The 22,196-nt window shown below is 37.2% G+C and overlaps 1 protein-coding gene across 1 annotated transcript; it reads right to left on the reverse strand.

The window, feature by feature from the left end:
- Positions 1–3,161: 3,161 nt before the first annotated feature.
- LOC121898428 (globoside alpha-1,3-N-acetylgalactosaminyltransferase 1-like) lies at positions 3,162–20,283 on the reverse strand (the record flags this gene model as incomplete). Its single annotated transcript, XM_042413524.1, has 11 exons — positions 3,162–3,398; positions 3,495–3,572; positions 3,779–3,909; positions 4,121–4,237; positions 4,499–4,612; positions 7,950–8,058; positions 8,247–8,381; positions 8,649–8,681; positions 9,012–9,134; positions 9,387–9,428; positions 20,261–20,283. Coding segments are annotated over 11 exons (1,053 nt in total), but the record flags the coding sequence as incomplete, so codon positions are not given.
- Positions 20,284–22,196: the final 1,913 nt, after the last annotated feature.

Here is a 22,196-nt window from a genome sequence, read left to right on the forward strand (position 1 = left end):
GAGAAGTATATTGAGTCCATCCATGCATCACAAATATTGCAAATTGTTAGCTGAGGTAGATGAGGCAATAGCACAATATAAAAAGTGCTTCACAGTTCTGGTTTACTTTGTTTGAGATGAGTCTTAAAGGTGGGATATGTGGGGCACTCCCCTCTTGCAGGTGGTAGGGCATTTCAACAATCACTTCCTTTAACTGACAGCGCAGTTTGTCCCAATATGGTGTGTTTATATGGCACCACACAGTCCCCTCTAGTGGTGGCCCTGGTGCTATTGCAAATGTCAGCCCTCTGTTTAATGAATTCATGTAAAGGAGGTGGGACAAGCCCATGCAAAGCCATATACATAACACAAGCATTTTTTTTTTTTTTTAAAAAAAATAAAGTTCTCAAAACTCAATAAATGATATTTTTCCAGGATGTTACAATAATAGGAAGAGAGTGTGTTTTTTTATCAAGAATTTTTATGGCTTCCTTGAAGAGTAATTTTATTGGTTTAAGTGTTGTTAAGTAAGTGACCAGTTAGTAAAACAGTAATCTATGTGTGAAAGAAGTTTACTATTGTTTGAAACCTTTTTCACATGACTTTTAAAGGTTAATGTGGAGTTCAATGTGACCCCAAGATAACTGAACTCATTCACAATGTGAAGCTCCTGCCCTCACAGGAACACATTGGACTGAAACCCCAACAATAACATCACTCCTTTAATGATCATGACAGGGTTTAAATCCACAGACCAGTTGCTTCCTTCAGCACAGGAACGCACAGTTGGTGGATGTATATTGGCATAAAACTGTAAATACAGTGACATCTGATTATTGTGCTAGCAGCCATCTCCAAATTTAGAGAGTGCTGTGTGCAGAAGCTGTAACTTCATCAATGACCAATTAAATCTCCTGACACGCCAACATGATTGGTCAGGATTTAATGGTAATTAATGTTAGTGTTTCCTCTACACATCAGACAGGTCAGTTGTTACACAGATTCTATGCTTATACAGTGAAATAGTTTGTTTTTCTGGATGAATCCAGAGCGCCATCACAGCTGTTGGGACATTTTCATTTCAAGTTAAAAATCCAAAAGTCAGATCAGAGAAAACTCAGTTTCAGTTCAGTTTTGCTGCTTTAATGTCTGCTACAGTGGCATTACTTCTTATCATTAAAGTAAATCTTTAACAAAATAACATTTTATTGTAGGCTGCCATCTGATTGGACAGGTAGGTCAGTGCTGTTGTGTTCTGGGACTTAATGGTCTGTTTATGACGGAGGTGAACTTTTTAGTTCCTCAGATACACCTGTACCTCCTTCATAGAGGTCCTTTTAAAGGGTCAGTTGCCCCCCCCAAAAAACTTTTAATTCTTCTAATTATTTCTCTTTTACCTCTAGTTGTATCTCTCCATTCAGATAGTGTTCATCTCATTTGTTCAGGTCTGGATATTGTTGTCTGTGAGATTGTTTCTGCCATATCAGCACTGTGTCTCCTTAACAAACTTTGTTAGTTAGTTTGATTTGCTTCCCAAAATATGATTAAAAAAAAAAAAAAAAGTATTGACATTAACCTACATTATTTATCCAGCCAAAAACATTCTATAAACAGGAAAAAAGAAACAGAGAGCGATGCACTGATCATAGCCTACCTGGTCAATTTAAAAGTGATCAGTTGAAAATACCATGATAACATTTGAGTGTGTATGAGAAACAGAGTTAGAGAAATAAATATACCTGTTTTACATTGTTGTTGTTTGTTAATAGACTACAGAATTAATTACTGATTTGAGCTTTGCACCAGCACATCCTCTTTTACGAAACTAAAACCTCTATGTTGAGAACCTGACTAGCCTGTTACATTTTTATAGAGACACTTACTCTCTTTTTTTTGGAAATTAAAACTCTAATATTTACATCTGTACTACTACAACTGAGTGTAGATACTGTGCTTAGTTTCTAAACTCAAATTCACAAAATGCTCTACAGCTTTCATCATTTCATCATCACATGGTACTGATTTTTTTTTACATTATAATCATATAGGCTAATTACAAGAGTAGCCTACGTTGCCCTCCTGAAAGTATTGGGAAAAGGTACAGATAAATGCACCCATACATACACAGCTCACACACACATACATGCAAATACTTGCACATACACATACTCAAATACAGTAGCTTAAGTTTCCCCAATGAAAAGTAAACTTTATTAAGTTTTTTCGTACACATAAAAAAACAGCAATTGTAGAAAATAATGTCATCATTAAATTTGGTGTCAAATGTGTTTGTGTTTACTATTACCAGCATATAATACAACAGACACAAATGCAATGCCTTAAAAAAAGACAAAAATAAAACTGCAATAAAAGGTAGCATGGTATGTAACCAGCAGGGGATGTAGGTACACTAAGAGAAAAGAAGAAGAAAAGAAAGTAATGAAAAGTAAGATATTCTGTTCCATGCTGTGGAAAGGTGGAAAAAGATATAGAGAGTTGGTATTAACCATAAGTCCAGATTCTATATTTTGTATCTCACAAAAGAAAAAACACAGATGACCGATGATACAAAATGTAAGTAAAAAAATGGGTGCAGCAGAGGAGAAAAACTTCACAACATTAACCATATTACTTCCTGAGTCCACTGTTTTCTATAGCACATCTGTAACATGTAATGTCATACTTGTCAATGACAGTCATTGACATTCACTGTTTAAAGTTCTTCTGTTGTTTGATTAATTGGTTCGTTTGGCTAGTTTCATCAGTGAGTTCGTACATAACGTTGCTATGGATATCTGCAGTTTAATATACCTTAATTTAAACTGTTGACTCAATTACGTTTGAGGCAGACATCTGACAACCAAACATAAACAATCATTTTTATATGGCCATGGTATAAAACATGCACATAGTTTGGTTTAAGTGTTGACCACAAAGACAGCATCATAGTATCATACATGTCGACAGGAACCAAGATGGAAATCCACTAAAAAACATTTTAAACCCTTCATTTGTACCTTACAGTACATAAAATAGACAAAATAGACAAAGCAACCCATACCAGCTATCCCAATTATATTATATTATATTATATTATATTATATTATATTATATTATATTATATTATATTATATTATATTATATTATATCATGTCATGTTATGTCATGTCATGTCATGTCATATCATGTCATGTCATGTCATGTCATATATCATTTTATTTCTTTTTTACCAAGTAAGTAGTTTTATGTCCTGAATATTATTGATTTGAAATCAGTGTCCACCATTGGGCCGGACTTCTGCGTAGTTCTTGACCAACTGGGAGATCCTGACGACTTTGATGTCTTCTGGTACCCTATCATAGTCTGACCACAGGTACTCTGGAGACAGCACCTTGGTTGGTTTGTTGTACAGCAGGTACCTGCATGATAAAGAGACAGACATGCTGAGGTGTACACTGTAGATGAGATGTAAATGTTAAGATACAAACTACTGAGGAAAGCTTTGGACACTTTACTTGTTGAGGTGACTCTCTTCCTGCCACGCAGCTTCAATATTATTCTTGGCATCCTCCTCCGACTGTATGTAGCAGTATCTGACCAAATAAAACAGGCGGAACTGAGACAAGACATTGCTGCTACAGTTACATTTTATTCCAAAAGACAGTAATGTAAGTAGCAAAACTTGAAAAACTTTTGTACTTTTGTACTTTGTTCTTTACAATACTTTTTTACAATATGTCTTTCCGCTTAATTAGAAAAAGCATGAAGGTAACTTAAAAGATGATTAGGTTTTGGTTACTTGACTAGCTTGTACATCTCCTCCAGGTATCCTCCCCAGACAGCTGCAGTGTAATAGTAGTCTCCTTCATCAGCAGGAATGTAAGCCTTGGACTCGGGCCGACGCTCATATGGAAACCGACTCCTTGAGTCCTGAGAAAAAGAAACATTGGAAAAAAAAAATAGGAAAAAGAATTTTCACTTAGAAACAATGAGAGACTAGCTGAAAAGAAACAGCATGGTATTACAGGTGAATCAATGAAAACATGCAATATAACAACCCATCACATTACATTATTTTTAAAATAGAATATTTAGGTAAAGACTTTCATTAATTTAAGATGAATAGGACAAAGAGTAAAACCTTGTAGTAGCCACGGTGAAGCACAGCAGACAGCTGGCTAAGGGACTCGGCTCCAAAGCGGTTGTGGAAGACACTATCAATGTCCATCATAAAAAGATAATCTGATTCATTACGGATCTGAAACAGATGAGAGGTGAGACTAAATGTATTATGGAGAGACTAAAATGTCTAAGAGATGTGTGATTTAACAATATGAATAATAAACACCTCAGCACCATGTTTATTTCTATGACTGACAGTTCATTAATCTTTTTTTGTTGCTGTTGTTTTTCTGACAGCTATGTATTTTGACTAACCAGTAAAAACTGAGCAGTGAAGACTTTAAAGCATCAGCTGTCATGTTGTGTATGTCGTGTTTTGTGAGGTATCACATCTTACCTGTTTGTCAATGGTGATGGTAGCCCATTTCATCCTGCCAAGTACTACATCCTGCCAGCGGGTGGCACTAGGGATAGAGACGACTGAGATCTTCCGGCCCTTACCAAATTCAATCTGAGCAGTCAGATAAAATATTTTTAAAAACTAATTACAAATAGAACCTTCCAGAAACATCCAATTACATTACATAAATATAAAACAACTGAAGTCATCTGGAAAATAAGTTTCAGTGATTTCTTGCCACATTCATTTGACGTATTTGTAGTTGAAACAGCATACTGAGATAAAATAATGAACAGTATTACATGGAGGACTGTTCATAATCTGCAAGTTATTAAGTCAAAGCACACTTTGATGTGTTCAGAAATTCTAGGTTAAAAATGAATCAATTAGAAAAGATTCTGGAAATAAATGAACTTGCAATTTTCCAGATTGTTCAAGTAGCTTAATGGCATTTAATACCTTTATATACAAATCACTGAAGTCACAGCCTGGACCAAGTTTATTTTGGTTGTTAATCTGGAGGGAGTTTTGCCACTCGTGGAGATATTTTGGTCTTCTTTTTTTCTCATTGTGCGTTGCAGAATGTATCAGCTGTCATTTTCCACTTGAATATTATGTTATGTTTTAAGAAATGGTAAAGTTAAGTCTAGTGTTCGTTCTTCTAGATACAGAGAGTTGAGGCAGGGAATACAAAGATTGTCAGCTTGCCTTGTGTAGGCCCATCTTTTTCCCCCAGACAGATCAGTGTGCCCAGTAAGGACTCAGCTTAAAGGATAAGACAGATACTATTTTATCTTTTTATTATTATCAACTATTTTTGTGGAGAAATATATCTAATATAACATACTACTATCAATGAGTGCAATAGAACTTCATTATTGTCTAAAAACTATTAAAACTATGAAACTATTAAAACACATCGTTAACAAGTTCAAACAACAAGTTCAAGATGCAAGTGCAGGGAGAGACTATTCCATCAATAGAGTGCAGAGTGGTAATAATGTACAGAGACTCCCAGGATAAACAAGTCAGACATGCAGGCGTTACTACAAGATCAGGACACAAGTGGTCAGCCGACACCTCTGTCGCACAAGCAGAAAGCATGCTGAAGCTATATGACATCATTGGAATGCCATGCACAGGAAGACAGAACTTCCCATTTCTAACAATGGGGGAAGACAGACGATAAAGGAGAGAGGAGCCATGATCCAGGGACTTGGAGGATGATAGACGAAGAACAAGGGCTGCAGAGCTAGTGTGCCATGGAGCCTGGACCAAATGGGACCTCCCCAAGAGGAAGATCACATGGGTGGATCACATCCGCATCCATCTCCTTCTTGCTGCGATCGGTGTATGACACACTCCCAACTCCAACAAATTTGCACTATGCAAGCTTTGTGGAGAGAAGGGCACCATGGCACACATCCTGTCAGAGTGTAAAACAGCACTCACCCAAGGCAGGTATAGATGGCGCCATGACAAGGTGCTCATGACGCTTACTAATAGGGATGTGCAGAGAGCCCAGTATCTGTATTTGTATCTGTATTTGGTGAGACAGCAAAATGATTTGTATTGTATTTGTATTGAAATAAAAGTGGAAATAGGCTTAAAAACCCTGTTTTTGTATTTATTACACTTTTAATTTTAGAAAATTAAATTGCAATAAGTGTTCATGAATAAATTATCTTATGAAGGAGGTCCCCATACCGGGTCTCAAACTGGAGTCTCCCAGATCATAGACGACTGTGCTGATGACTGAGCTAAAACTTTACTCATCGCCTCATTGCAGACAGACCTCTACTTCTTTATGCACCCATAACACAGAGACAGGACAGCATGTAACGTGTAGGGAGGAACTTCAAAGGCAATTCTTGCTTTGCACTTTTCATTTATTGCCTATTTTTTACAACCTAACTCTGTGGAAAGCAGAAGGGGAACAACCGGTTGTGGAGAGTCCCTTGGGAGCACTCCGCGTGTGTCAGTAGCTCAGCTTTGTCTCTGGGTAACACCCTCAACTCCGGGAGTGATGTCCAAGTTAGGAAATGTGCGTCATGTAGCAGGTGGATGTGACTCCCCTCGTTGCGACCTGCTGACTGGTATTTAACATGGGGTTTTTTTCTTCCCTAAAACAAACAATTTTTAAAATATTTGTATGAAACAAATATTTGGAAAAAGAAAAACCCACTATTTGTGCTTTGCCGAATAACGTATTTGTATTCTGGCACCCTGGAGCAGGAGAGATGTAAAAAACGCCAAACATATGGGAAACCAACACCATCTATTAAGTTTGTGAGGGAGGGAGAAAAGCCATCAACCACAGCAAGAACATAAAACAACCTACTACAAAAGGCCCAATCATGGGATATGAAGGTGGACCTGGGAGGAAGGCTACAGTTCCCCCAGGTCGCCCAGACAACCCTGCAACCATGCAGTCCTGTGGTCGGATGACGCAAAGAAAATCATTCCGCTCAAACTTACAGTCCCGTGGGAAGTGCGACCACGCCTTTGAAAGGAAGAGAGCCAAATACCAGAACCTTTTGCAAGACTGCAGGGGGAAAGAATGGTAGGCATGGCTATTCCCAGTCGAGGTTAGCTGTAGAGGATTCCTCACTCAGTCAGTATGGAGAATGCTCATGGCCACTGGAATGTCAGGAAAGGAGAGGAAGACAGCTGCTCGCAAGATAAGGGAGGCAGCAGAAAGAGCTTCTTGTTGGCTATGGAACAGGAGAGAGGAGAGAAGCTGGAAACCAGGAGAAGGAGATGGGCAGCGATTTGGCCACCACTGCCAACCCACCAACAGGAGGGTGTTATGGTTCAGGGTTGAAATACCCAGTGAATGTTGGACACTGTCTGACAACATCAACTCCTCCTGGCCTAGGCTACATTCACCATAAGTGAGTGAAGGAGAAGCACCTTTTAGATGTAATATTTCTCACACATTACTAACTTTCTGTTGTATGGTGGCAGAGGCTATTGTATTTCTGTATAAATGTATCATAGAGTAGAGAGAGATCTCGGGATCCCAACCCAATCACTAGACTGAGGTAAGTTAATGAACACAAAATCAGAACACACCGTCCTTTTTTGTTCTCTTTGCTGTTAAAAAATGATCAGATATATCATAATGTGCGTCTCTCCACAACCCATCTCGCAGGGGCTGCTGTCGCATCATTTGAATTTAAAAATGTCTGCATTACATGTGCCACTTCCCGTCTGGCCCTCTATGAACCCTTTTCACTGTAGGTATTTTGACTAGTCAAAGCAGGAAAAGCACAGGCGTAACTGATAAAATTAACAATGGCTCCACTCCCTGGTCAGTACTTGCTGCAGTATGAACAGTGTAGAAACATAATTTTGTAACATTTACAGTTAAATGGTTATATGTTCAGCTGTGTAGCACTCCCAAGCACAAAACAACTTTAATATGGAATAATACAGAGCAACTCACTTTGGGAACCTCTTCTTTGTGGTCTGTGAAGATGTAGTAAGTGACCCTGAAGTCAACAAGAAAGTACTTTTCACCCGACTCCAGGAAACCCTTCAGGAAACGGGTGTATCTGAACAGATGGAGAGAAGGATTCTCAGTTAGTGAAACACAACACATCACAACACAAATAATACAATATACTGTAGATGATGATATGCAGCATTTATGTTGTATGTAGATTTTAGATTTCAACTCAAAGCAGAGGATCAGGACAACCTCACTCTCATAGTATCCTGTGAGAATATCTTGTGTACCTACTTGCCAACCGCAAACACCACCACAGCAACTCTTGGGTCCATTTTCTTATATATTGCATCGATGACCACTGGATCAAAGGTACCCTCCCAAACCAAAGGAGCATTCCAGTTTGTCACTGAGTTCACATCAGTACGTCTGAGAAGAACAAAGAGATTATGGAATCATCCATAATTTTCAGCTATGCATCATTATATTGTGCTTGACAGTTGTTTTCTCACTTCAGTTTTTCTTTGGATTAAACAAAAGAGATATAATTTGTTAATTACATCAAACTGCAGAAAATGCTGCATTAAATTTGCTACAACATTGCCAAAGTGAGATGCCTAAGATCCATTATTTTAATAAATGCTTTAGTATATTTTACACAGCAAAATAATAGATAATCTCCTTTGAATATCTTACCCTTTTTGTGTACTTGGCTGAGCATATTTCAGTCTGTAAAAGAACAGCAAAAATGTGTTACAGAACGTCTTGTAAAGTAGTATGCCTATTAAAATCATACTATCCAATTATCCATTCATCCAGGCAGCTCTACATTCCTGATCAGATATTTGGGTGTCTGATGCCATTTCCAGCATATATTTAAACTGGGTACAAGCATGGTAGAGGGACATTTCTGTTGTGAGGTAAGCCCTAATATGGAATGTGCTGTGCATGCACATGCAGGCACTTATGAATGGAAGTGAACATAGCTGGTGTAAATGTAAAGGTGTATGTGAACCTGCTGTTCCTGTCTTTCAGTCAAAACAAAAGATGGATTCTCACCCAGTTTGCATTTTTAGGTCTCGAATCCTCCAGCTGTCGGTGACTGGACAATCATTTATCACCACATCCTGTGATACATACGTCACCTCCGGCTTAGGGTTATCCTCACATGGTGGGCAAACTCTTAAAAGGGAAACACACAAAATGTATTAATACTATGACAGGATGGAGGTAATAAAAATGATAACAAAATAATAAAGTTGGCAGTGGAAGGATTAATGAGTACTGTCTGCTATGACTGGAGGGAGTTAGACTTGACATATTATATTCATATCCTCTCTTGGGTTGCCAGTTCAGTAGGTTTATAACTCCTTCACTTAAGTTAGTTTCATATTCTGTTTCCTCCCACAGAAACCTCAACCTCTAAGACCTTACCTGAAGGATGAGATGTCATGTCCTGAGTAGATATAGACGGCTCTGTGAAGACACAAAGGTACAGGTTAATCACAGAGCAGCCAGTAAAAACAAAGTCAGTGGAATGTACAAGCTTGCCACATGGGAGTGTACAGGTCAATAGTTAAAAATCTAGCTTCGATGTTATTGTGTTACTGTGTAAATTTATAAAGCACTTCTGGGGAAAAAGCCCATATATCTTTCATCTCTTTTACAGTTAAGGCATTGCTTTACGAGATCTCAGGAGTGGCTCTTTATGGAGCTCAAAGCTCAGTATGGTAAAAAGGCCTTTAAATGTTTTTCTCCACTCATATGGAATAAACTTCAGCAGGAAGTTATTTTTAGATTTGTAAGTTTTATGTCTTTCTAACAGTTGGATTTGTGGCTTTGTCGATCACCCTCTATAAAGGTTAAATGAAGTAATGGTATACTGTGGATTAGCATTTGCAAATGTAGGTGTGATGACAGTAAAAAAAATACCACATTTGATATATTTGGTAACAGACATTTTTGTACCAATATACTGTACATACAACATAAATGTGTTTAGGTTCTCTGCGAGCAATTTCTGAGTGTTAGAGGAGTATTGTTACTGTATGGTCTCCGAAACTGACAAAAATTTAGAAAAAGGTTATCAGACATTAAATATACATCAATATTTTTTATGAATAATAAAAAGTGTAGAAAGAAAGACAGAAAAAAGACAGCTCTATGCTTTTTCTTTAACCTGCAATCATTTGGGGAAATTTGTTTTTTCCTTAACCACCGATCAGTGGATAGAATAAATTAAAATTTAATTGATCTCTGTACTTTATTTTACTCTGCTATCTTTCACTAGCTTATTTTATTTTTCAACTACTTCATTTTCCATTTCCATTTTTTGTTATTGGCACGTACAAAATGAAGCATATAATATCTTTAATAATATAATATAATCTTTATCGTATTTTCTCTCCACACAACATGGCCAGCTTCAGGAGGGGAATGAGAAAAGAAAGAAATACAAATATATAACTCATCACTTTGTGGGAAATTTGGGCCTGTTTCTTAACAATCTGTCATGCCGTGGAATGATTGTTGTGAATGTTTGATTTTTTTTAACCTAACAAGAGGTGTGTGTGTGTGTGTGTGTGTGAGCATTTAGGTTTTCACTTATTGTTTTCACTGGCAGGAGGTGATGGTGGGGAGAAGTGGGAATGTCTGTTCTTGTCTGATAAAAGCAGTTATGGCTCATAGAAAACACCCTGCACATGTCCAGGCTAATCATTTCTTATGTTATTGACAAAAACAATCATGACAGGACTTTGGCTTTGTTATTTTCAGGGGAGCTCAGGTCTCTTTGGGGAGTTAAGCCCACCTATAATTCAAACACTGTTTTACTGGGTTTTGTCTTAGTTTAGGGGATCCATATAGTATGCCATATAGAGCACAATACATGTTAGCAGGAATGTGGCTCAAATAATGCAGTAGCTATTATTGGGCTAGCTGCACTTACAATTAAATTATACTTAATTCATTTTAGTCTTAATTAAATTAAATCAGGTGGATTTATACTGACAAATGCCTCATTCAACCCTCCTCCCATTTTGGCTCCCAGTGAGTCACTAAACTAACAAATGGTAGCATCATCTTCCCAACACCTCAGGAAAATGTTAGATCACTGGTGTAATTTGTTCTCTTCTCACACGCATTTACAGTCCATCACATTCCCTCTGATTCTCTCATCTGTTAGACATTTGGAGCTTGTGTAAACCCAGTGGCTCCAGCAGCAAACACTGTTTGCTGATCTTACGATCAAACAGACCATTGTAAAATAAAACTTTGTGGTTAAACATCAACAGGAAGTAATTTCTTACTTTTGTGATCTCAGCAAAAGTACTACACACCGTGTGACGCTCACAAAGTCACAAAATAATCATACGTGTAACAAAAAAATGAGTACAGTAACACATCACTGACCAGCCAAATTGGTAATTTAATAAAAGCGTAATAATTGCCCATGCTGCAGGAAACTATGACAGTTTAACAGTCAAATCCTCATTGAGGATGAAGATAGAAGTAATAAGGCCAATAGTTTAGAATCTTCTATTGCAATACCTCTGTACTTTAACAGTTCTTGTTTCGTCTATCTCAGCAAGTAGGTAAATGGGGTTACATATTTGATATGAATAAGTTTAGGAAAAAAATACTTTTTTTTACAACTTTTCCCAAAAATATTTCTAGCAGGACTATATAACTGACTAGTTTCTTCGATGATAGTGTCTATCATTTCCGTGTTTTGATCATTGTTAATTATGATTTGGTAGTGTACAGCTGTTGCTTTGTTTCCATGTACGTGTTATTTGTTAGTAGCTGTATTAGTATATTAATAATTAATTTCCATTTATATTTATGTAAATATTAATTTTATTATCTATTTATTTTGATGTCCTTCTACACTTAACCTAACTAAACACTGTTTGTACTTGTTTTCTGAGTTAAATATAGTATATTTTTGTCACTATCTAAACCCTTTTTCAGACCAATTTTTTTAAGCATTCCTTTAATGGATTATCAATTACACTAATTTAAAGACTAACGTATTATACCTTTAATGTAAACAATTAAATTTAATTACCAATTACATTTTTAATATCTCATAGTAATGTGTAATCTCATGTCATTTAAACTGGGGCACTTAAGAAAATCAAGAGCCATATTATTTGGGTCCATGCATTAATTGCTTTGCACATCTTAGGACAATGAAATTCGGAAATCCCAAAAATGGGATTTTTCATCATAGCCTACAACATGAAGAACTGCAGATGACATGGACCCATTAATGTGATTGTTTGTCATGGGTACATTACAGGGCCAGTAGGGGCACTGCATAGCTCCCACTCAACTTGGACTGTGAACAGACCAAGTCAAATATTTCCATGTAACCTAATCAGAAATTACAAACCATTAGACATTGAACACTAACGTTAGACCCAATTTATCTATGCCCACACCTTGTTTATCCCACTTGTCTTTCATAATTGATAAATAGCCTTCTATCTAAAGCACATCACAACTGAAGTTGAGTTGAGTTCAAAAGCTAAATGTTAAGGGTTATGCATTTTTAAATGTAAAATTGAGCTGATCTCATTACTGGACCATTAAGACTGAAGACACATTGTTATTAACAGTATATGTCTGTAATTTACAGTTGTTTTTATTAATATGAATAAGCAGGAAACTTTTCAGTCATTTACTGTAACATTTACAGTTAGAAACTGCTAATGTGCATTGCAATAGCAACATTGTAAAAATACAGTATCTGACTGGCAGGCCTTGCTACAGAATACTCTAATCATCATCTACCTATAGGTTAATTTAAAAAAACTTTTTGCTTTCACTGTTTGATGGTTTCCACTTTTATTCCTTTCATACTAAAAAACCTTGCAGTTGTAGTGCAGTGAAGAAGTACGGCTCTAATTATCAACGAGTAAAAGACTTACCCCAAAAAGAGGAGAAGAAAGGCAAAGCTGATTAAAATATGAGTCCTGGAAAGTTGACGCAACATATCAACTCTCTGGATAATCTATAGCACTTCTTACCAATCAAACTGTGCCTGTTACTGAAGATCAAAAACCTAAAAAATAACCAAACCACAGAAATTGCACTGGCTATTCGTTCAACTTGGCATGAGGTGAAATAATGCCAAGTTATTGGCACATCAAGCACATCACAAGCACATCACAACTGAAGTTGAGTTGAGTTCAAAAGCTAAATGTTAAGGGTTATGCATTTTTAAATGTAAAATTGAGCTGATCTCATTACTGGACCATTAAGACTGAAGACACATTGTTATTAACAGTATATGTCTGTAATTTACAGTTGTTTTTATTAATATGAATAAGCAGGAAACTTTTCAGTCATTTACTGTAACATTTACAGTTAGAAACTGCTAATGTGCATTGCAATAGCAACATTGTAAAAATACAGTATCTGACTGGCAGGCCTTGCTACAGAATACTCTAATCATCATCTACCTATAGGTTAATTTAAAAAAACTTTTTGCTTTCACTGTTTGATGGTTTCCACTTTTATTCCTTTCATACTAAAAAACCTTGCAGTTGTAGTGCAGTGAAGAAGTACGGCTCTAATTATCAACGAGTAAAAGACTTACCCCAAAAAGAGGAGAAGAAAGGCAAAGCTGATTAAAATATGAGTCCTGGAAAGTTGACGCAACATATCAACTCTCTGGATAATCTATAGCACTTCTTACCAATCAAACTGTGCCTGTTACTGAAGATCAAAAACCTAAAAAATAACCAAACCACAGAAATTGCACTGGCTATTCGTTCAACTTGGCATGAGGTGAAATAATGCCAAGTTATTGGCACATCAAGCACATCACAAGCACATCACAACTGAAGTTGAGTTGAGTTCAAAAGCTAAATGTTAAGGGTTATGCATTTTTAAATGTAAAATTGAGCTGATCTCATTACTGGACCATTAAGACTGAAGACACATTGTTATTAACAGTATATGTCTGTAATTTACAGTTGTTTTTATTAATATGAATAAGCAGGAAACTTTTCAGTCATTTACTGTAACATTTACAGTTAGAAACTGCTAATGTGCATTGCAATAGCAACATTGTAAAAATACAGTATCTGACTGGCAGGCCTTGCTACAGAATACTCTAATCATCATCTACCTATAGGTTAATTTAAAAAAACTTTTTGCTTTCACTGTTTGATGGTTTCCACTTTTATTCCTTTCATACTAAAAAACCTTGCAGTTGTAGTGCAGTGAAGAAGTACGGCTCTAATTATCAACGAGTAAAAGACTTACCCCAAAAAGAGGAGAAGAAAGGCAAAGCTGATTAAAATATGAGTCCTGGAAAGTTGACGCAACATATCAACTCTCTGGATAATCTTTAGCACTTCTTACCAATCAAACTGTGCCCGTTACTGAAGATCAAAAACCTAAAAAATAACCAAACCACAGAAATTGCACTGGCTATTCGTTCAACTTGGCATGAGGTGAAATAATGCTGTGTTCATACCAGAGAGAGAGGGGAGTGGGAGGGACTCATAGCCTTCCTGATGATAACCATCAGGAAACTGCTTGAAATGGCAACTACATTCACTGAAAGACTACATGTACAATAAAAGCAAATAGAATAGAAAAAAAACCTATAAATTATACTGTTATACCATTACTATAGCACTACTAGCTTATTATAACTACAAGAACAAACTAATAACAAAAAAGAAGAAGAATTATGATCTTATATAGTCTTTTTGGGAGGTGACTAATTATCTGATAGGGAAAATTGCTTTTTGGCTAATTCTGGTGCATTTAGATGTTTATGACATGTATATGTTTATAAATGTACACTGTACAGTAAATAAAACACTAAATAAATAAATAAAATTAAACTTAAAACAATTTCAGCTCTATGGATAAAGGAATACAAGTCGCTATGTGAATTTATGGCCCTGTTTACACTTGGTTTTAACATCCGTCTCGGGTAATCCGATCACAAGTGGACAGCTTTAAGTACGTCTGTTTACACCTGGCATTAACATGCGTCTCCACGTGCGTCTTGAGTGACCACTTGTGATCGTGTCTCACCTCCCCGCTCTATATGCAAATAAACACGGACATGATTTCCGACCAAAATCGTTCTTTATTAACCGGCGAGAGAACCGGGAGAGAGAGAGAGAAAGAGAAAGAGAGAGAGAGTTATATGCAGCGATCTCCCCGCAGCTGCGGCTCTCCATTGAGAGACGCTGTGCGCATTTACGCACGAGACACAGCAGCATAACTTCATTGATTATTTAAATCTCCAACATGCCGACAGGATCGGTCAGGATGTATTGTTACTAATGTTCTGTTTTCTTCTACACATCCAATAGGTCAGCTGTTACACACACACAGTCCAGGTTCATACTGTTTGGAGCTAAGCAGTCGCCCTCCTGATAAATCCTGAGCTCATCATGTCGAGCAGCGCAGCAAAACTAAAAACTGTCGTTATCAACTTGACAGGAAAGAGGACACCATCCAGCAACGTTTAGGTTTTGAAATATTTCTTTTAGACAGACAAGCGAAAAACAAGTTAGTTTCTGGTTTTGGTTTAATTTCTATTCTAATTGAGGGAAGAGGGAACCCGGTTAGGGGAACGGGAAAGCCAGGAAAAAACGGGAAGTGGGTTATGTTTTTTAATTCACATGAAAAACATGTTTATCATGTTATCAAACAAGTTGAACAGGTTTGGACCTCAAGGCAGCAATGCAATTCCCTGCCTAGTCTGCTGGAAAATAGAGGACGTCAGTTGAATAGGCCGTCCTTCAATGTGGTCCAGGACGCATTGCGTTTACATTGCCAAATGAATGTGGCCACATGCGGCCCAGACCACCTCCGAATGTGGTCTGAGTTATCGGATCTCAATCCATCCTCAATGCGTCTTGGGTGCGTTTACACCTGTATGTAGAGCTGTCCACTTGTGATCGGATCACCCGAGACGGATGTTAATACCAGGTGTATTGACTTCTGGAATCTGAGTGTCATTAAGACCCTGTTTACACCTGGTATTAACATGTTGATCCAGTACGATCATCAAACTCTAAAACCCTGTCCTCTACAGGGCCCAGTGAGTAAAGCCTCACACTCATTTAAAGACAAATTGGTTTAAGTTACGTCCCAGATGGGTTTAAATCATTGTCTCAGAATAGACACCACGCTCTCCCTAAGCTTTCAGTCACTGCTAGAACAAATCTTGTCCTGCTACTGAAGGCCATTGGCACAATGTCTTATCTCTCTATCACTCTATATAAAGCAACGAATCTCTGTCTGTCTGTCTGTATGTATGCAGTCCCAGCGCCAGATAACTGGCTGGACATTTGGTTCGAATGGGTGGGCCTGCACCCACAAAACAAAATCATAAGCTGATTAAGTGGGATCAAACAAAGTAACTGCAAAGTTAGTATCTAGCCTGCATGTAGACACTAGGGATGTGCAGAGAGCTCAGTATTTGTATTTGTATCTGTATTTGTTGAGGCAGCAAAATTATGTGTATTTGTATTTGTATTCGAATAAAAGTGGAAAGAGGCTTAAAAATCCTGTTTTTGTTTTTATTATGCTTTTAATAAATTAAAGTGTTACAATAAGTGTTGATGAATAAACAAGCTTACTAAGGAGCGAGTCTCGAACTGAGTCTCTAGATCATAGACTGTGCTGACTACTGAGTTGAAACTTTACTCATCACCTCATTGCAGACAGACCTCTACCTATTTACACACCTATGACAGAGAAACAGCTGTTATACATACATAATATACATAATTGCAGTGTACTTGATTTTAAGAGAACACTGAAAAGGGGATTTTTACAAATGGCAGACTAAAACTACAAGGGAAAAGATCACTTACTTTCAATTGCATCAGAGTGAGCACAAATCCCTGCTTACATTATGCTGGTTTACATCCTCTAGCAACACATCTCTGGCTCTCCACAAACCAACCACACAGAGAAAGAACACTCTAAAAGAAATGAAACAACAACTTACATTTAAAGCAGCTGAAAGAAAATGTAACTATTATTATTTATTGAGGGAGCTTGGCATACAACACAAGCACGTTTTCATAACTTTTCAAATGCCAGCCTATGAGCTTTGTTTACGTTTTTATTGTACATAAACGTTGAAGCTAAAGAGGCTTAACTTGCAGAGGACACTGCACAGTGATATAAACCTCATTCAGTTTGTTAATGAAGGATATGGGTGTAGCACTAAACCTATGTAAAAACACACTTATTGTTTTGTAAATATGGACTTTTTACTCATTTTGGTGATCAGCTGAGCACTTGGGAACAAATGAAACAAATAGAAACAGCCTGAGGTTGTAGTGCAGAGCCTACTCAAATCTGAAATCCTGAGTTACTGAAATCTGGTTTAGGGTCAGGTTTAGAAATTTTAGAGCAATTCCAGAAAATTAATCTAGAAACTTTCAAATGTTAACTATTTGACAATTAACTAAAAAGGTTTTTGTGAAGTGCATCAGTTTAGTCACAGGGCTCCAGCCTAATAAAAGCATAACTTCCTGTTGTCCACATCACACTCTCAAAAGTCAGTGACAGAACCATGAAAAAGGGAAACTGATAAGGGATTGTTCGTTATTTATCAGTAAGAGTGGAGTGGCTGGGGTGTGACATTGCTTTTCTGTTTTATCTTGACTTTCCAAGGACCTAGCTTAAAGTTTGCCTATATCAAAAACATGCCACTCTTGTATGGTTAACAAATTTCAAGGACTGCCTTATACTAATATTGCAAAAATCTCTCACTCTCCAGCTGGTTCAGAATGCAGCTGCACGTATGCTGACTAAAACTAGAAAAAGAGATCATATTTCCCCTGTCTTAGCTTTGCTGCATTGGCTTCCAGTAAAATCAAGAATAGAATTTAAAATCCTTCTCCTCACATACAAAGCCCTTAATGGTCAGGCACCATTATATCTTAAAGAGCTCATAGTACCCTATTTCCCCACAGAGAACCACTCCTCCAGATGATAAAAATGAACTTAGATAAATGGGGAAAATTGAAACTCACTCTATGGGGGAAAATTAACGTGATCAAAATGGTGGTTGCCCCACAATTTAATTATGTTTCCATGATGATGCCTTTTAGTATACTGCCACAGCAAAAATTTGACAGAATTATCAAAGACTTTCTCTGGAATCAGAGGAGACCAAGGCATCAACATGAGTAAAATGTGTTCATCAAGACACATAGGAGGGTTGTACTCTTCAAAACCCAGTACTAGCTCTTTCTAAGGAAGTTAAAAAGGAAGTACACAAGATGTGTGTTGTGTCACACCTAAGACAACCATATGCAATACATATTTGGAAGAAGTCTGTCTATTGGAATCAATGGCTTATAAAAAAGATACACAACATAAATGACCTGTACCTGGATGGAGTATTGATATCCTTCTCAGAACTTGCACAAAAATATGACTTGGACAGCAACACTAATTTTTGGAGGTATTTGCAAATTAGAGATTGTATCAACAAGGACCAGTTCACTCAGGACAAGAATCCAGTGATGGCATTTTTGGATTTACCTTGTATAACACACAGGGCTGCTATGTTCTATAAAATATTTAACAGGTTGGCATAAGGATCTAGGTTGCAATCTGAGCAATGAGGAATGGTTAAAAATATTGTCAAATACTGGAAAATATAGGAGGAGGGAGGAGGAGGAAGCTAGGGGGAAATTCACTCAGTATAAATTAATACACAGGTTTTATTTTACTCCTAAACTTCACAGGATGGGCTTATTAAACAATAATTTATGTTGGAAATGTTAGACAGAAATAGGAACATTTATACGTGCAATTTGGGAGTGTAAACTAGTTTACCCATTCTGGGAGAGAGTACTGGAACACATGGGGAGACGGTTAGGTTTGACAATACCGGTATCATCAAGAATATGCCTATTAGGAGACCAAACAGAACTGCCCAACATATCAATATATGATTCACAGTGATAAAGGTAGGGGTGATCACAGTCGCCAGAGTGATCCTCAGATTATGGAAGTACATGCTCTCCTGATATTAAACAATGGATTGAATGCATGTTAGAAATAGTATCATATGAACACATGTAAGCCAAAATTAACAATGAAAACGAGAGCTTTAAGAGGTCAAAGGACCGCCTATTTGCTCATAGAGTTGCTGGGACAGGGTGGTGATCTGATTGCATTGTTGTAATTGCCAAATGTTTGCTCCAAATATGCATGTTTGTTAAAGGCCTTTCAATATGTTGTAACTTGTAAGGGACCGAGCTGGCAGACAAAGGAGACTCAGGTGGTTTCAAAAAAGAGGGTTTTTATTTTACCCAAAAAATGCAAAGAAAAGGTAGAAATGACAAAATATGTAAATAAAGTTCAGGGCCCATAAAAGAGGTCAAATAAAGAGAACTCAACTAAAGTGAACTTAACCCTACTAACAGACCTTCCAAAATGACCACAAAGGGGAACATATATACTGGCTGATCAGACCATAACACAAGAGGGGTAACTGACATATGACAAACACTACCAACTAAGCAATAAACAACAGAATTCCCCCCCAAAACAGGTTAATTCAACTAAATCAACTAAACCAAAAATACCCAACTAAACATTCAATAAAGAGAAACAAACAATATGACTAAACTTGAAATAATAATGACTGTACAAAAGTTAACCAAATGTGCACGCTACAAATAGAAACTAATGTACTGCCAAACTGTAAAATAAAATGAGTATGATGTATGAAACAAAATCCAGTGTGTTGTTATTTATTTGTATGTAATGTGAAATGTAATTAAATGAGCTAACTGAGGAAAAAATGAACTACAAATGTAAAAGAGACCAAAGTGTGAATGCCAGCTGGGATACAAACTTCAAAGCAGCTCTGTGGCTGCAAGTGCGGCCATCACATAACTGAAACTGATAATACTCTCTGTTTATATATGTGCAGATAAAAACTTAAATTACAAATTATATAATGGTTGAAAAACGTCAGCTTTTGCTTTTTATTTTTTCCAATACTACCTACCTTTGTTGTGAATATAATAAAATATGGTTATTTAAGGTGGAGGGAGGGTGACGCATATTTTCCCAGTCAATTGGGGAAGTTCAAAGTAAAATATATGTAGCTGACATACACTTACAAAACTTTTTCAACATGGACTACATTGTCCTCAATTCTCGTCTCTCTATATAAAACAAGGAATCTTTGTCTGTCTGTCTGCCTCTATGTATGTATGTGTGTTTGTATTTATGTATGTATGTTTGTCCTTCACATATCACGAGAACCGTTCATCTGATCTACTTCATACCTGGCAGGAGGATTGCTGGGGAATCAAGAAAGTGCAATGTTGATCTGTGAAATTGTTTGGATGAGCAGTTCTCAAGAAATATATAAAAAAACTCATAAACAATGTTGATTCGCTTCTTCTTCTGCTTGTGGCATCAACGAACAGAAATATGGACAGTGCCACTCTACCATTGCAACCCACATTGTGGTCAAAAGTGGGATTACATCCACAGTGTTAATGACTTGAAAACGTTTAAGAGACTCTAGCTTTACTATTGACCTGTGTAATGTTACTGTGAATGAAACTTGGCATGTACATTCTAGACTTAGTGCTGGATATCTCAGCCACATTTTGAACAGGCACTACAGTTCATCCTATCAACTTCAACTCAACTCAAAATTGTAGATATTCTGCATGTAAGGCATTTAGGGAACATTGGTGAATTGTAGCGTCTACAGTTAGTCTACATGAGAGGCATTTAAGGGATGAGCACTATTCTCTCTAGGTATTAAGAAATTGGTCCATTCCGAACAGGCACATTTTGAACAGGCACTGCACTAGTCTCTCTATATAAAGCAAGGAATCCCTGTCTGTCTGTGTGTATGTATGTTTCTTTCACATATCTCAAGAATCATTCATCCCATCTACTTCACACTTGGGTGGGTGTATTGCTGTGGATATAAGAGAGTGCAGTTTCGAATTTGGTGCAATTCGATCACTCGACACATTCAATATTAATAAACTTAGAATAAATCAGTGATGAGTGAGCCGCTTTGCTCTGCTGCAGTGAGGCGGGGCTTCTGGGCTCTACGACTGCATGTCATAGTCAGAGCTGTACAACCCTACCATGAGAGAGAGGACGGGACGACATCTCTCTTTGTTTGATAACATTAAAAGTTGGGCTTTGTTGTGGGTTTCCTGACTCATTTTTAAAAAGAGGGCGAGCGAGCTCAGACGCTCTTTCGGCGCAACTTGGACACGCAACACATTCAATATTAGCAAACTTTGAATAAAGCGAACAGCAAGCTGCTCAGCTCCGTGTCTGAGTGCAGTGGGGGCTGTTTCATATAAACCTTGACACATCACAGTGAGCACCCTGTTCAGTTAAATGGAAGGCCGTAAACAAAAATGTTTGTGCCAAAAAGGTGTATTTTTCAACTTAAGCTGTTGCAATATTGTTTTTATAGTGATGCTCAATCTGCTAACACAAAATATCAAATACTGTGTTCAGTATGTGGCAAAGGTAGCTGATTCAACTTTGATCAAAGTTTGTTTTGGCTCTCCTGTAAAATCTGATATAACAAAGATGGAGATAAAAGTGTGGGGCAAGTTACTGTTTGATAACTGCTACTTTTGCCAGGCCTGGGCGTTGTTGATGACGCCAGCTGCAGAGAGGGTAATTAGCCTTCTAGATAGGTATGATTAATGATTAATGGCAGTCATATCTCTGCCTCTGTGACCCAGTAAGTTAATGTTTAACTGCAACTTAAACAAGGAACTGAAAGTTTATTGTCATCTTCCTTTGCAACACAAAGGAAGTATGTGTTTGGAAACCAGCATTGTTGAAAGGTCTGCTACTGCTTGTGAGGTATTGCTGGTTGTCTGTCATCATAACCACCAAGAACAGTGCATTTTTGCTTAACTTTGTCAATTATGTGACAATGTGTGGTGTCAATGCAGCTATACCGGCTAACCAGAAAGGGCAATCTTACTAGATACATACAGTACAAGTTGTACATAAAATCAAGAGTCACACCTGACAATATATTGCAATCCAATACAATAACTATGCAGTAAAACATAAAATGTTCCTTTTTTATTCCATTCTTTGGGCCATAGTTTGTAGTATTTTGGGATTACTTTACATTGCCAGGTGCTCCTGTTGTTTTGAACATTATGAAGGTAACATTGTGTCATTAAGTGTACATGTCACACAAGTGTGAGGTTCTTTTAAAAA

The sequence above is a fragment of the Thunnus maccoyii genome, chromosome 1 (assembly GCF_910596095.1).
Source record: "Thunnus maccoyii chromosome 1, fThuMac1.1, whole genome shotgun sequence".
Taxonomy (NCBI): domain Eukaryota; kingdom Metazoa; phylum Chordata; class Actinopteri; order Scombriformes; family Scombridae; genus Thunnus; species Thunnus maccoyii.